Here is a 15,012-nt window from a genome sequence, read left to right on the forward strand (position 1 = left end):
TCCCCTCCTCTGTACTCAGCTGACCCAGCAGGAAGCAGCGGTCCCAGGAGAGACTGGAAACATCGGTAGACGAAGGGGGCTCTTCTGCACCCTATAAAAGTGATCAGACAATCATTCTGCGAATTCTGACACCAGAATCATGTTTACAGCTGTAGCCCTCTTCAGTGTATAACCACTTCAACCAGAGGATGTACAGGTATGTCCTAGGGGCTGGAATGGTTAAAGTGCGCTTCTATATACAGATTAAGCACATTGTAGTTTTAAAGGATACGTTCAGCTTAGGAGCATGTTACATGTTCAATCCATTTTTAGGGTGGCACATGTAAACTGTTCCAGCATTTGCATTCCCCCCCCCCTCCCAATGACCCCAATGTTTCCTGTGACAGTGGACAGGGGATCTTCTCCCTGTACCGAACAGACTACAGCTGCTGCGGCTGAAGACTTAGTTCTCAATGAACCATGAGGGCGCTGATGAGTGTCCTCATAGCAAATTGATTATTGTGCTCTCAAGTGCGTGCACTTTTTCCCTCCCCCCCTGTGCAGTGAGCGCTGGAGGGGCAGGCAGAGCAGAGAACCGATGGTTGCCAGTCTGTGCAATCTGCTGCAGAGTGTTAAATTCTTAACACCCCCAAAAGCAAATTGCAAACATGTGGCGTTTGTCTGCACTGGATTACATGATACCACAGTACAATGCAAATTGGTGCAGTGTTTTTGAAAAGTAGTACATGCACTCATTTTTGCTCGATCACAGCATATTCAAATCGCTGGCTTTAAAAATCGCACAAGACAGTGTACTGTGTGCGATGTGTGAACCGCCATCCCCAATATGAGGCGGCTCTATAAATGTTAAAAGTGTTACTTTGAATCTGAGCAAATCACAAGGATATCAGAAGAGCAGAACATAAAATGTTCAAAGTTAAAAAGCTTGCATTTAGTCATTAAAAGTTAACAGTTAAATGTTAAATGTTTTAAAGCAGCCTGCTGAGAATCCTGATCTAAAACAGAATATTTATGGAAAAAGAACTTAAAACATCCAGCAAAAAGAAAACCATAAAACGTAAGACAACTAAAGCATTTTGCTAACCAAGAGGGGTAAGCTGCCAGAAGGGGATACCATATATACGCGAGTATAAACCAACCCGAATATAACCCGAGGCACCCAATTTTACCACAAAAAACTGGGAAAACGTATTGACTCGAGTATAAGCCTAGGGTGGGAAATGCAGCAGCTACTGGTAAATTTCAAACATAAAAATAGATCGATACCAATAAATAGGCCTAATGATATTCCAGAATGTGAGGACATGTTTTGCATAGAGCAGCCCGTGTCAGGGCTCAGAATATACACGCTGTGTGTTACAGCATGCGCTGTGTTACTGTTATCACATATGTATAGGAAGTGCTAACGCAACACATGCAGCAACAGTGTGTACACAACGCAGCGAGTATATCATGAGCCCCAACACAGGCTGCTTTTTGCAAGCAGTCAACACTAGGTCCAGATAGGGGTTAACAATAAAAAAAATAAAATATAGCAGACTAAGTACTGTAAATAAAACGTACTGTATATCCAAGACCAGAGATATACCGGTACTGGTATTGAGCAATGCTTGGGCGAAGCAAGGGGGCGTAGCCAAGCACGGGTAAGACTGTAAAGCCTACGTCATTGGTCACAGCCCTGGAGAAGAGCAGCCGTATCTGACAAGGATGCGGTGTGCCCCAGGTAACAGCACACAGAAGCGGGCAGGTTATTGCCCAGTACAGCACAGACAACTGCTGGCATGCAGGAGAAAAGAAGAGCAGTGATTATAAGCAGTCATTGGACCAACTACAGAGGCTGCAGGCGCCCACAGATGAGCGTGAGAGACTGGAGAACACCTGCACTGCACTCGAGTATAAGCCGAGGGGGACTTTTTTTTTTGTTATATGCTGAAAAAGTGCAGAAAAACTTGGCTTATACATGAGTATGTACGGCATGTTTACCTTTCAGACCTCAATTAGGGTATAGCAAGTAACATGTTCAGAAACCTCCCCCCGCAATGCCGATTGCCCCCCCCCCCCCCATTGTGAGAGGGGGGGGCTTCTCCCTGGTCCCACAAATGAACTACAAGTACCTTCTTCCATCAGTGCAGATGGCTTGCCATTCCCAATGAACTGTAAGGGTGCTGATGAGCACACTCATAGTTCATTGATTCTTCCTGCTCTCCCGTAACTGTCTGCCCATACAGGCGGTACCAGCAAACAGCTTTACAGAGTCTGCCATTCCACCCACAATCTGCCAATTACAAGTGCAATACTGTGCAGGCTCCAAAATAAACTTTTTTCACCCGAAAAAATAAATATGTGAAGTTATGTTTGTTTTTTAATTGTGAACTTATCCTTTTAAATTTGGCTAGAAAAGGGGAGTTGAGACCGTTTACTTCATTGTTTTTTGACACATTTCCCCTCTAAATGCAGCCATGTACACAACAGAATTTTTATTATGTTATATGTGGTCAGGGGAAAATCATGCCCTCCTAACGCCTACCAGTTATAAACCTCAAAAGCAAACCAGACATTTTAAGTACCGGTAAACATTCTTCCAAAGGGCAGAAACAACAAACATCTACCCATTAGTCATAAATCTATCCTCTGTGCAGGTTTCTGATTTTGTATTACTTTGTTACTAGGAGCCACCCTGACTTCAGGGTAAAGACATAAATGTTATATTTCTGTCCAAAGAAAGTACTTTAGTGGCCATTAAGGGCCCACTTTAGTTTGTAGGCAGGTAAAGGAGAGTCAGGCACCTAGAAATTAGAAGAGAAGAGAATGAGAAGTAATAAGTACTCCAACAACCCATTCTCCGGATTGGTTTTAAATACATGTTTTCATATAGGACATGTATATTAAATCACCCGTGTATGCATGTTAATGTCTGTGAATTAGGGAGGGGCAACATGGTCAGACACATTTAAAGAGATATCTAAGGGGACACTCAGACAAAACAAATCATCTTGGGTCGCATCAACAGTTTTGGCTGTCCTCCGGTTGTATCTGGGGTGCACTACATACAGAATGCAGGGTTCAAAAGTGTGCAGAGTCCAGGGGTGTGCTACGTAAAGAGTGAAAGGTTCAGTAATGCTTTACATAAAGAGTGAAGAGTACAGGGGCATGCTACGTTCAAAGTGCAGTTCCAGGGGTGTCCTACGCACACAATGCAGAGCAGAGGCATGAGCCATGTACAGAGTGCAGGGTTCAAGCGTGCATTACATACAAAGTGTGGAATTAAGGGTGCTAAGTGTGCAAAGTGCAGGTTTTAGGGGTGTGCTATGCACTGTGTGCAACCAACTCCAATAAGGCTTCTGTATGAGAGCCAAGGGTGTCTGAATGGAATTTCACATTACAGCTGCCAAACTGGGTGCGAGGGCCACATGACAAGGGCCAAATGGCTGGATTTGGTTCAAAAGCCTTGCGTTTGACTGTGTTCTGTTTAGATCACATATGTCAATCTGTTTCATCAAGGATTGCGACAATCTACACACAAAAGCTGACCACACTTTTCAGAAATTTTGCCATACCAGCTCCACAGATGACAATTGATCAAAGGGACAGCAGCTGCCTGTAGCCACTGATCACTGTATTTTGATAGCAGAGGAGCCGCTATGAGAATACAGTTTATTGGCAGGGATTCCTCCATCCACCTAGTTAGTATGGATGGAGGAAATCTGTTAAGTTTTCATTCACTCCGCTGGCTGAAAGGAGAAAAAATTTAAAAATAAAAGTGTATGGCCAGGTTTAAGGAATGGCTCAGTCCAGCTGAAATCGGCTTGATCAAGCAATCAAAGTCTATAAAACCTTAACAGAGAGATCACTCTGAACACATTACACACCCACATCTGCACTGTATTCAGTGTTAGCGAAAGGTTTTCTACTAAACCATACTTGGCAGGAAAACAAAGGCAGGAAAAAAATCTATTAAAAAAGGAAAGAAAATCATTAAGTGGGGTCAAACAACAATGTGCTAAGGAATTATTCAGCTAAAATGTGGTAAAAAAGAGATAAGAAGCGAGTACAATCCGTCTGCTAACCACTTAGTGGAATCAGTAACCCTGTTTCCTTCCCAAGAAACAGAATGAATGCAAAGCACAAATTCCCTCAGAGACTTACATATAATAAAACTACAGAATGAATAGCGCTTACGAACAGGATTTTTTAAAGGTCTTGGTCTATGTGGTTTAGTCTATACAAGTCGCCCTTTTAAAAACATTTTGACCTGCAGTGTTCAAGGAAAAAAAGAAAGAAATAAAAAAAAAAAAAAAAAAAGGTTCTAACAAGCCCCAAGGCTGCATTCGCAAATATGCAGGTGCAATGGTGTGTGCACTTTAGCTATTTTTCAGGTCCCTTTTAGGGCAGTCTATGCCTTTTGATAGGCTGCCCACCACATGCAAAAAATTCTGCAAAAAGTGCACAACTTATTTTTATTTTTTTTAAATCATACCAAAATGCATGGTACTTTACCATGCATTTTATGTCGCATCTTAGCAAGGTGCATTGGCACAACATTAAGAATTAACAGTACCAACGTGCACCTGCAAAAAGGGATGCACGTTTTTGTGCTTTGTGGGAACCTGCATGCACAAAACGAGCCTAGCCTAAACAGCTTTAGAATGTAGCAAAAGTTTAACATATGCAAAGCCAAACCACTGACAGGTTTTACTGCTCCAAAGTCTCCATTTTAGGGATCTCCCACTTTTGTTCCAATGAAAATGATTTCTCAGTCATGTAGTAAAGATAAGCTCCCCAATGGCAACACAGACAGAAAGATGCTTTTCTCTAGTAGAGTAGGGGGGAGGCTTGAACCCCTGTAAAAGTCTTGCGTTGGGGAAAATGTGCCCGACCGCATTTGCAGGTAAGCAGCAATGCACAGAAGCATCATTTACACAAGTACAGTGGCGTACTGCCATTCACTTCAATGGCTGGCTGTACATCCCCCATCTGTAGCACCTCGGGTATAGGAAATGCCAGAAAGTTTACACTAGGCATATTTTATACATGCAAACATCTGTGTGCATGAGGCCTAAGGGGGATTTCAAAATCAAACCATGACATGAATGTTGCAAAAGGCTATTACTGCTTGAAATTCATTTGGAAAGTGAAATTCAAGTGCAAAAGGAACGGTTTCTTCAGTGTCCTTACAGTAATTTCTCGGAGCTATGCTTAATGAAACCCGGTCAGCTGGTACTCCTCGAGCTAAAGGCGTGCTTGTAGTGCATTGAGAGCTAGGACAAGTCTGTTTGCCACACAGATCTCTGAATTAATGATGCAGTGCTCTGCCAGCACAGCTACGCAGATTTACGTATAATGTGACAACAAAATGCATCAGGGTGTATGGTGTGGTGGAAACAAGTTGGCTAATGCCACTCCTTGTCATTAATTCACCTGGGCTGGTTGGGATAGTGGCGATCCCTTCCTCTTTCCAAATAAAAACTGAAAAATTATGCTAGAATACTAAAGGTCGGCAAAGCTGTAATTTCTATAAATGGGAGCATTATTTAACGAACAGTCAAATAAGTCAAATATGTTAAAAGGCATGGCCTGCCTTTTGCACACAAAAAAAAAAAAGTAATATTTTTGCACTGGAGCTTGCCGAACAATGCAGCTTTGACTACAAGTTCTGATCAACGAATGCTGCCTCAACATCTAGCACACATTTTTAGGCAAATTTAAACTTTTGAATGCAAGCCGACAATCAATTGCAGCACCAACGCCTAGGTACTTTATTATTATAGCACCTGGCAAATGGCACTAAAAACACTGAATATCATCGGTGTACAGTACTTATTACTTACCAAGCCAGCAATAGGTGTCGGCAGCCTGTTTATCTTTTTAACAATTCCAGGCTTGATCTTGTTAATAAGGCTAAGAAACAAAAAAAAAAAAGAAAGGATTGTTGGAAAAAAAAAAAAGAAATACCACAAAATAAATATTATTTGTTTTGTTCCAAGTCAATTATAGGATACATTTACAATTATAAATTGTGTTACAGACAGTCCTTTGCTTCAGGAGGCAGCCAAATGCCACCTCTGGATGCAGCCACAGTCTCTGCTATTGCACGCAAACTGGCATATTACCCATGGGCAGCCAAAAAACTCTGCAGAAACGCCCACCCTGGATGCACACTGGCCTTTTCCAGGTTCAGTATTTGTTCTTTAACTGCTCAGATGAGCAATAGCATGCAAACTGCAGCGGCACCCGCTACTGATTTGTACTGAATACAAATCTGACAACCACCACTGACACGTAACAGTTTACAACCGCACACAAACTCCTGCGTGCATGCCGTCTTAAAGCACACACTAACAAACCAGTACAGTAAATGGTTCACTAAGCAGAATACCAAAGAGTGATGCGGTCATCTTCCAGCTACTAATGTAATCTAACCTGCATAATGGTTTGGGGCAGTGATGTCGCTTGTCATCCAGAACTGGTTTAGCTTCACTAGCCCAGAAGTCAAAATAATGGCATTGCTAATCAGTCATGCAGACATTTGGCTTTGGGAGAAAGTACCCTAAGAAAAGCAGGATATTGTTTTAAAATTAGCAGCTGCTGAAATCAAAAGTGCAAAAAAAGGGAGCAGATTACTTCAGATTTCAACTAGACAGCCAAAAAACAAAAGTCCAAGCTTTAATCACTTCAATACCAGGCTTTCAGCTGTTATGGGTTCTCAGCCTGCTCTCTTCCAGTGATCAGACTTGTGCTGAAACGCGCATGTGATCACTTTAACAAAAAGGAGAAACAAAAAAAAGCAATTTCTAATGTTTTTATATGCATACACAAAATGTTCTTTGTTATAACCTTTTGTTTTCTCCTTCACTGACAGGCACTAATGAGGCTGCATAAAAAGGTACTGATGAGTCAACATTCATGAATTGATGGGCACTGATAAGGAGGTACTGACATGCATTACTGATGGGGCACGTTTATGGGCACAGACTGGCAGCTGATGGGCACTGATTATCAGCACAGCCCCCATGAGAAGTGCTGCCAATCAGTGTGCCCATTATCAGCACAGACCCAACCCATCCCCCCTCCCAAATCGGCTTTTCCCGTCATTGCAAAAAATAGGAAAGCAGTTTACAGGCCCTCCCTGGTTCACAGGATGATCAGATGCGATTTGTCACAGCTGATCATGTGGTAAAGAGCCTCCGTCATGTTACCATGCCTGCCAGAAGAGACAGCACCCCCTATGGCCAGGCTTAACACCCTATAGTCTAGTCTAGTCAGACTAATGCCGAGGTCAAAATTTGGAATAAATTATACCCAAACTGCAGTTCAGGTGTAACGTTAAATTTCAAAAACATAGCGCGTGCTCTTCAGGAGCTGGCGCTAGAGAGATAAAAAAAATTCTCTCTATCCATCTATCCATCCATCCATCTCCGATGACTCTGTGGCAATCTGTGCTGCATATTAGTTCCGCCTCATCAGCACAGCCCATCAGCGAAGGAGAAAGGCTACTGTCTTACAACATTTTCTGACAGAAACTAAGAACTTTTTTCCTTGGTCAATTTCTTATTTTAGCAAAAAAATAAAAACCCAGCGTTGACTAAATACCACCATAAGAAAGGTCTATTGGTGTGTGAAAAGAAAAAAAGTAATTTGGGTACAGTGTTCCATAACCACCAATTGTGAAAGTGTGACAAAACTATAAGCTGAAAATTGGCCTGGGCAGGAAAGGGGTAAAAGTGCCCAGTATTGAAGCAGTTAATATCACTTTAAAGGATGATTGTACCTTTGGTACATTTCCAGGACCCCAAGCAAGAGTGGTCTTAAACACGAGAGCAGCCAAAATATTTCATTAGTTTTGAATCAAGAAAATAGCCGATGTGAAATATTTGCCATTACAAGTTAAGGACATCAAAAATCCTAAATCAGTAAACCTAAAATCAGTATAATAATGCCTGGCTGGGCACGGAAACGTGCCTAGGAGTTGCCGAGTTGATATGAATAGTTTTATTGGTGTGGCTACAATGACAATGACATGCCATCAATCCTGTGGGGTGTGTGATGGTCCAGGTAAGAATTGTCTGCATGCTTCATATAGGCTTGGCGATAGCAGTGCTTACTAATATTGTTGTGCAGTAGTTTAGAATTTACACACCCCACATTTTTTTCTCTTTAACATGTAAATGCCAAATATGTTTAGCCTGGATACTTACTCACAAAACAGTACTCCATTTTCAAGTGCGGAGCGAAAATCCTGGTTTCCAAAACTTTTACCCGTAACTTCCTACAAAAAAATAAAATAAAACACTAAATTAACACATCACATAAGTGTTAACAGGGTATAATCTGGGCGTAAAAAAATAAAAACAAACAACACACACACACACCACTATTAAGAAAATACTATATCTGTATAATTGTTACACCACCTATAGATAATATATTACAGATAGGAGGAACAACTGTAACAAGTTAGGCATATAGAAATTTTGTGATGTACACATACAAGTGTGCCACAGTCATGTGCATATTTATGGGCCAATAGGGCATATTGCAAAGGGTAAATGCAGCAAATGGACAGGAAAGCCAGAATCTTGCATCTGCAAAGGCTGCCCAGTACCCATAGATATATTATCCTCAGTTTACCACGATCATCTCATCGGATACTTTTAAACTTCCTCGCTAATTCTTTTACAGTTTAAGCAAATTTTTTAAAATTTGCAATACATATACAAAATATATCACTTATCTGGATTAATGCTCAGCTGCTAGAGAAACTCAACTGATAACCATGTAACTATTTCCTGCACAGTCACAACATGACCAATTACAGATGCTGCGCGATTGTATCAAAAATTCCTTCAGGCTTCATTGCTCTGAAGGGCACTACAGGATCTCTAGTGTAACCTGAAGTGACCCATAGCCAAGCTACTTTTTATACTGCATTTTCAAGGACTGTCTTCACTATGTAACACAATATTTATGTGCGATCCATCAGGGCAGCAAAACAAATCCCCACAAAAGGTTATTTTTTTCCTATTGTGCATTGAAGGACACATTCTTCCAGCTCTTTATAAAAAAGGTGTCAGTTAGACTTTTTTAGGCTTCACATGTTCCTAAATATTAACTCACCTATATACACTAGGTGTTATTTAAATAAGTGTAATAAACAGCTACTACATTACAAAATCAAGCCTTTTTTCTAAATGACATAAAATTGACCAATAAAAACCACTCTGGAAAATTAAATAAAAAGCAAAAGCTGCAACAAAAACTATAAAATATCCTTAAGGTGTGAATTAGTTGCGCTAAACCTGAACAATCACACAAGTGACACAATATGCAAATAACCAATACCATAAAAGTGATCATTCAAAAATTGTCCATGTGTATAGATCAATGGGAAAAATAAATAGATAAAAAGACTCGGTAGATGTACAAACAATGAAATGAATAAATGTAAACTGACAGATTACACGTTCCTTCTTTGCAGTGTCCAGGCATAGTGAGATTTACTAACTGCAAATGGTGGGAAACTTGACTTCTGTTGTGCAACAGTGTAAATTTCAAAAAGAGCAGAAGTTAAACAGCACAGATTTTTAAAGCCATCTGAATAGTCTGCTAGAATTTTTAGAATCCTGGTATTCCGGTAGAAGTCAAGTTTCCCACCATTTGCAGTTAGTAAATCTCACCATGCCTCGACACTGCAAAGAACGAATGTGTAATCTGTCAGCACTCAGTGCATACACCTGATCACACTTGACGTATTCGATTGGAGGGTCTGTAGGTCAGGTTCCTTTCTTACCACCACCCCCGTTGAAGCACTCTCTCATTCATCACTTGGAAGACGCCGGAGGTATTAAAAGGTATTGGCGATCCATCCATCCCCACAGAGGGCTAAATCTGCCTGTGCTTGTAACTCTGCTCTTGAGGGGGCCCACTTGTTCTGGTAAGGATTCTCACTCACAGAATTTCTTCCCTATCCGTTTCTTGCAGTGAAAGCTATCAGGCATTGGAATTTATATCTTAATTTGGACTCAGTTGTTTACATTTATTCATTTCATTGTTTGTACATCTACTGAGCCTTTTTATCTATTAATATTCCCCATTGATCTATAGACGGACAATTTTTGAATGATCACAATTATGGTATTGGTTATTTGCATCGTGTGTCACTTCTTGTGTGACTGTTCACGTTTTAGCACAACTTATTTTTCCACTATAAAAACAGACAGTCAAACTCATGGACCAAAAAATAAATAAATAAAAATAAACACACGATACAAGTATCTTGTTTTATATAAAGTCTTAAATAGAAATCTTCATCAGATCCCCACTAAGTAAATTTACCACTGTCTGCTATAAATAAAAGATGCACGCCAACTCTCCACACACAAATATAGGTCTAGAGTTCTACTTTAATTAGCATCCCAAAATGATACATCATAGCGTTGGCCACCACAAAAATCCAGTTGTAAAAGATTTAGTTCTCTTCAGATGAAGTTTACAGAAAGCTGAACCCTAGGCTAGAAGAACAAAGGAAAAAAAAAAAAAAGGGGGAAAAAAACCCATGCATTGGGCCCCCAAACTTCAAGGGTTAAATGATCAGTAGGCCTAGGGGGTACAGGTAGAAGGACAAATTCCTGGCAATGGGCTCCCTCTATCTGTGCAAACAGTTCTGCAATGCCTCCTCTAAGTTGATCACTGTCACGGTTGCACGTTTGCCCCCTCCACATACACTGCAGTGTTAATAACCCTGCATTATGCATGATGGTGCCAAGAGACCACCCACAGACTGGAGCGTCTAGGAATAGAAGACAGCACCAAGCCTGGTGGAGTGAGAATCAAAGTAATACTGCCAGTTACTCTACCGTTAGCGACATATCAAGCTCAACTTCAAATCTCACACTTTAATTTGTGTTTTCTACATGTGCACTGCATCTCTGAAATGCACATCTAATGGAAAAGGTGGCACAATATGAGCTCACTTATTTGGGATTATGGCCACCACATTCATTATAGGGTTAATATTAAATGGTATTCCTTGTGTTAAAACCAGGATAAAAAAAAATGGGATGCAGCAGAATGTGCTGGAATCTGGGAAGCCTTTATAGGGAACTGCTGGGAATTTCCCCTTTTCCAGCAAAAAGCACCAGCTCCCCAGTCGTGAGCACCATTATGTAATTGGGTCACCCTGGATGTCTGGGGGGGGGGGGGGGAGATGTTTTAATTCCATGTTAAAATTAGGTAATGCTGCTTAAAACTAAGCAATTACAAATTGTGATTTTGGGTTTCATTAAAGTTATGCTGTTGCGATGATCAATAAAAAAAAAAAAAAAAAAAAAAAAAAAAAAAAGAAGGAGTTTATATTTTATTTTCAGATGATTAAACCAATAAAGTGCCATGGCCATTTGCCAAACTTTTGGTTGGGTATATTTATTTGGTTTTATCTGGATTAAGTGATGGTGTGAATGTGTGTGGCCTACAATCTCATTCACTTCTTAAAGCGTAGTTCCGTCCACAGTTATCACGCCTCACCATGCAGAACTAATGTGCATCCTTAAAATGAATTGGCAATTTTTTTTTTTTGCTTCTGTTTAACCGATTTAAACCGATATCCAATTTCACTTCCTCTTAGCGCCCACGGCCATCATTTCCGGTTTTGCATTGGCTCCTGGGAGATCTTAGTCAGCTTGGCATGGCACTGCTCTCGTAACATTTAACACTGGTGTCTATGTAAAATCTTGGTCAACTCGGCATAGCAAGCGGACCATGTTTTCCCAGGAAATGAGCAGGATCAGGAGGTGCATGCTGGGTAGCCAGCATGAACAGAATCCAGGAAAGACACTGTGGCTTCAAATGCCCACACTGGAGATGGCTGCTCAGGAATTTCACAAAGCAAGAAAACAATGCTACACAAATAGAAAACTGTGCATAGTTTACAGCACACCTTGTGCATTGCACATGGCATGATTATTCTAGGGGTATTATTATCCTAAAGAGTCATATTTTGGCCAGAAACTCTGCTTTAAGGCTCCATGCGCACTAGCAGCATATTTTGAAAGTGTTTGTTACTCCAACATTTCATATTCCTGACATGTGCCTGCTGTACCATGTACTTGCACAAAAAAAAAAAAAAAAAAAAACTATCCTATTCTTTGTATTGCTTCCTTTGTGGGAAATCCCTGGTGGTCCCTCTGCTTTCCTTCTAAAATTTACCTCGCTAAGCGAGAGCGCACAGCATGGTCAGGAATCCTGTGCTGGGAACAAAATATCTCCGCCAATGATTAGATTTGTCCTGACACGCCCATGCCCCTGGAAGATCAGTGTGATGCAGCTTCACCTCCCCAGCCATCATCTAAGAACAAAGGGAATGCGATCACCAAGACCCCTTTCACACAATAAGCCCGCTTGGACCTGCTTGTCCGTTTTTTCGGAGTAGCCCAGCAGGCCATTCGTTGACTTCTATGGGCAGGTGGATGGAGATGCGTCTGCTATAAGTCTTGGCGGATCGGATGGAATGAGATCTGATGAAATGGACAGGTTGTCCACTTTCATCTGATCTTCCCATAGACAGTGGAGGTCTGACAGGTCCCTCCCCACTCAGTGAGCAGAGACGGACCCATCATCCACTGGCTCAGCGGAGCGATGTCCCGCTGAGCAGATCTCCCCTGTGTGAATGGGGCCTTATAAACAAAAAAAAAAAAAAAAAAAAAAACACACCATTTTACATTTTTTATTATATCTACACACAAATGTTTCATTTCTATTTTAAAACAGAATGAGTTGCTTAGAACATTTTTTCCTTTTTCCTTATGTGTCAATGCTCGTGAGTTTAGGTTAGAAGCATTTTTTCTAGCTTCAGCTTCTAGATGTGGGGTGGGGGGGGGGAAAACGACAGCTAAACACACGCACACTGACAGCCGAGTCATCCATTGCTAAGGGCGCAGCGGCCAGCTTGGTGGCTTCTTAACAACCAGCCATTTACTCATTAAGGATGCTGGCTGCCTGTTCCTAAACAAAAACACTACCGCTCCTTAAATACTGCAAGAACGCAGGGGGGGGATAATAACGTGAAGTCTTAGTATTTTTTTTATCCAGCTTATTTTAGCAGTTTTTGAATGTCTAGCGTGTTTGGAGCCATAAAATTGTCTTAGACTTTTTTTTTTCTTCGCTCTGGGGTTCCATAATAAAAATTGACCAACTATGCAAGCCAGAGTGGATATAACAAAAACACAAAAAGGGTTGTTCAAAACTGTTCCCATTATGTCACACATGCTGCAATGGCGTAATTAATACACTTATTAAAATATAAAGCTCAGTATCATAACAACTGTAGGTGTGGTACAGACCTTTGAAATGCATGTGAACTATTTACATTTCTTTCTTATCTAATCCTGGAAGGCGTTGTACCCAATACCTTCACATAAGAGCAGAAAACAATAATATATTATGGCAACTTCCACATACAACTGCAAAGAGCAATGAACTATAAAAATTCCAAAGAACACAATGACCAATCTTTAAAGCGTATACTGTATTAGAATATCTTGGGTCATATATATTGACAATTCAACAGCATATTCTAAGTGGACAGGTGTTTTACCCAGGTAGGGCTAAGCAAAAAAAAAAAAAAAAAAAAAAAAAAAAAAAAAAAAAGGGAGGTTCACTTAGCTGCCAGCCTCCCCGGCTACATATTCTACCCCACCTTTTGCTCTCTAGCTGCTCCATTCAGCCTCTGGCAAAAAAATAAAAAAAAAAAAAAAAAAAGAAAGAAGAAGTGTAAAACTGTTCATTCACTAGAATTTAAAAAATTTAAGAACGTCAAAATGAATTTTCTAATCATTAGTGGGATCAAAACAATAATTGTTGCCACAGTGCCAAGAAAATACTAAGGAGCAGGATAAATTTTTCTTGAAAAAAAAAAAAAAAAAAAAAAATGAATTTCAAACAGTAAACATGGTTTTCATTCAGGAAAGTCCAGTCACTCAAAAATTCTATGTTAGAAGCATTCATGTCATCGAAAGTACTGTTGACCATTTTCACATAAATATTCAGTCGAGGATCTACCATGGGTGTATGACCAGATTAAACACAGTTTTATGGAATTTAAAATATGGATTCTCTCCCTGAGCTCATGTTACAGGACTGAGCACCTGAACAGCTAAATCACAAATGCCATCACATTGAAGGATACCAGAGTGGCAGGAGAACAAAAACAAGGCAAAGCATAAGTTATTTTAAAAGCCATTCTAAAACAATTTCAAAAAGGTTATCTGAAATAAGTCAAGTGGCCACAGACCTCAGTTATCAGATAGGCGCAATCAGAGTGAACATATGCCTAGTTCATGCACATTAAAAGTACTTGCATATTCTCAAGCAGGAAAAAAAACACTTAATACATGCTACTGCAAGCATTCTACACAAGTCCCAAATCAATTTAAAATAGTCAAAAAGGCAGAAAATTTTTTACCTTATATTTTACCTTAGTGCGCCGCCCCCACCCCATATTTACCTGAACCAGACCTCGATCCAGCCACGTGGACAACAGCAGCAGCTCGCTCTTCTCATTACACAGAGGCAGCAGTGAGAGCCATTGGCTCTTGCCGCTGTTAATCACAGCAAGTGAAGAGCGGGCGGGCAATGGACACAACACCAACTCAGGAGTAAGCATATATTAGTGCCCCCATAGCACGCCACTTGCTATGGGGGCACTAATGTGTTTGCTCCCGAGTTGGCTTTGTGTCCACAGTGGAGGACCCCAGAAGCGAGAGATGGGGTCTGTCCTGTCAAAATGTTTTGCACAGAGAAGCCCACGAGACTTTTTTTTTTTATATAAAAATTACGCCTTTAGAATCATTTCAATACAGTATGTTATGTACAAGACTAGCCAAGGAAAAAATAAAAAATAAAACCAAGAAAGATTGTGACACACCAGCCAAGTCACCAAAAACATTTATTGATGTCAGTTAAAAAGTGATACTAAAAAAAAAAAAACACACTTTCATTTACATTGTCCCTTCTATTTCT

The 15,012-nt window shown here is 40.5% G+C and overlaps 1 protein-coding gene across 12 annotated transcripts in view; it reads right to left on the reverse strand.

The window, feature by feature from the left end:
- LMO7 (LIM domain 7) overlaps positions 1-15,012 on the reverse strand; it is a 231,275-nt gene that overhangs the window by 178,423 nt on the left and 37,840 nt on the right. For all 12 annotated transcript variants that reach the window (XM_077483110.1, XM_077483108.1, XM_077483104.1 and 9 more), the window contains exons 3-4: positions 8,196-8,266; positions 5,829-5,898 (exon numbers count right to left, since the gene is read on the reverse strand). In XM_077483110.1, coding sequence (XP_077339236.1) covers positions 5,829-5,898; positions 8,196-8,266 — 141 coding nt within the window. The remainder of the gene's footprint in view (positions 1-5,828; positions 5,899-8,195; positions 8,267-15,012) is intronic.

The sequence above is a fragment of the Lithobates pipiens genome, unplaced genomic scaffold (assembly GCF_037356315.1).
Source record: "Lithobates pipiens isolate NorthernLeopardFrog02 unplaced genomic scaffold, aLitPip1_a1.2 Scaffold_16, whole genome shotgun sequence".
Taxonomy (NCBI): domain Eukaryota; kingdom Metazoa; phylum Chordata; class Amphibia; order Anura; family Ranidae; genus Lithobates; species Lithobates pipiens.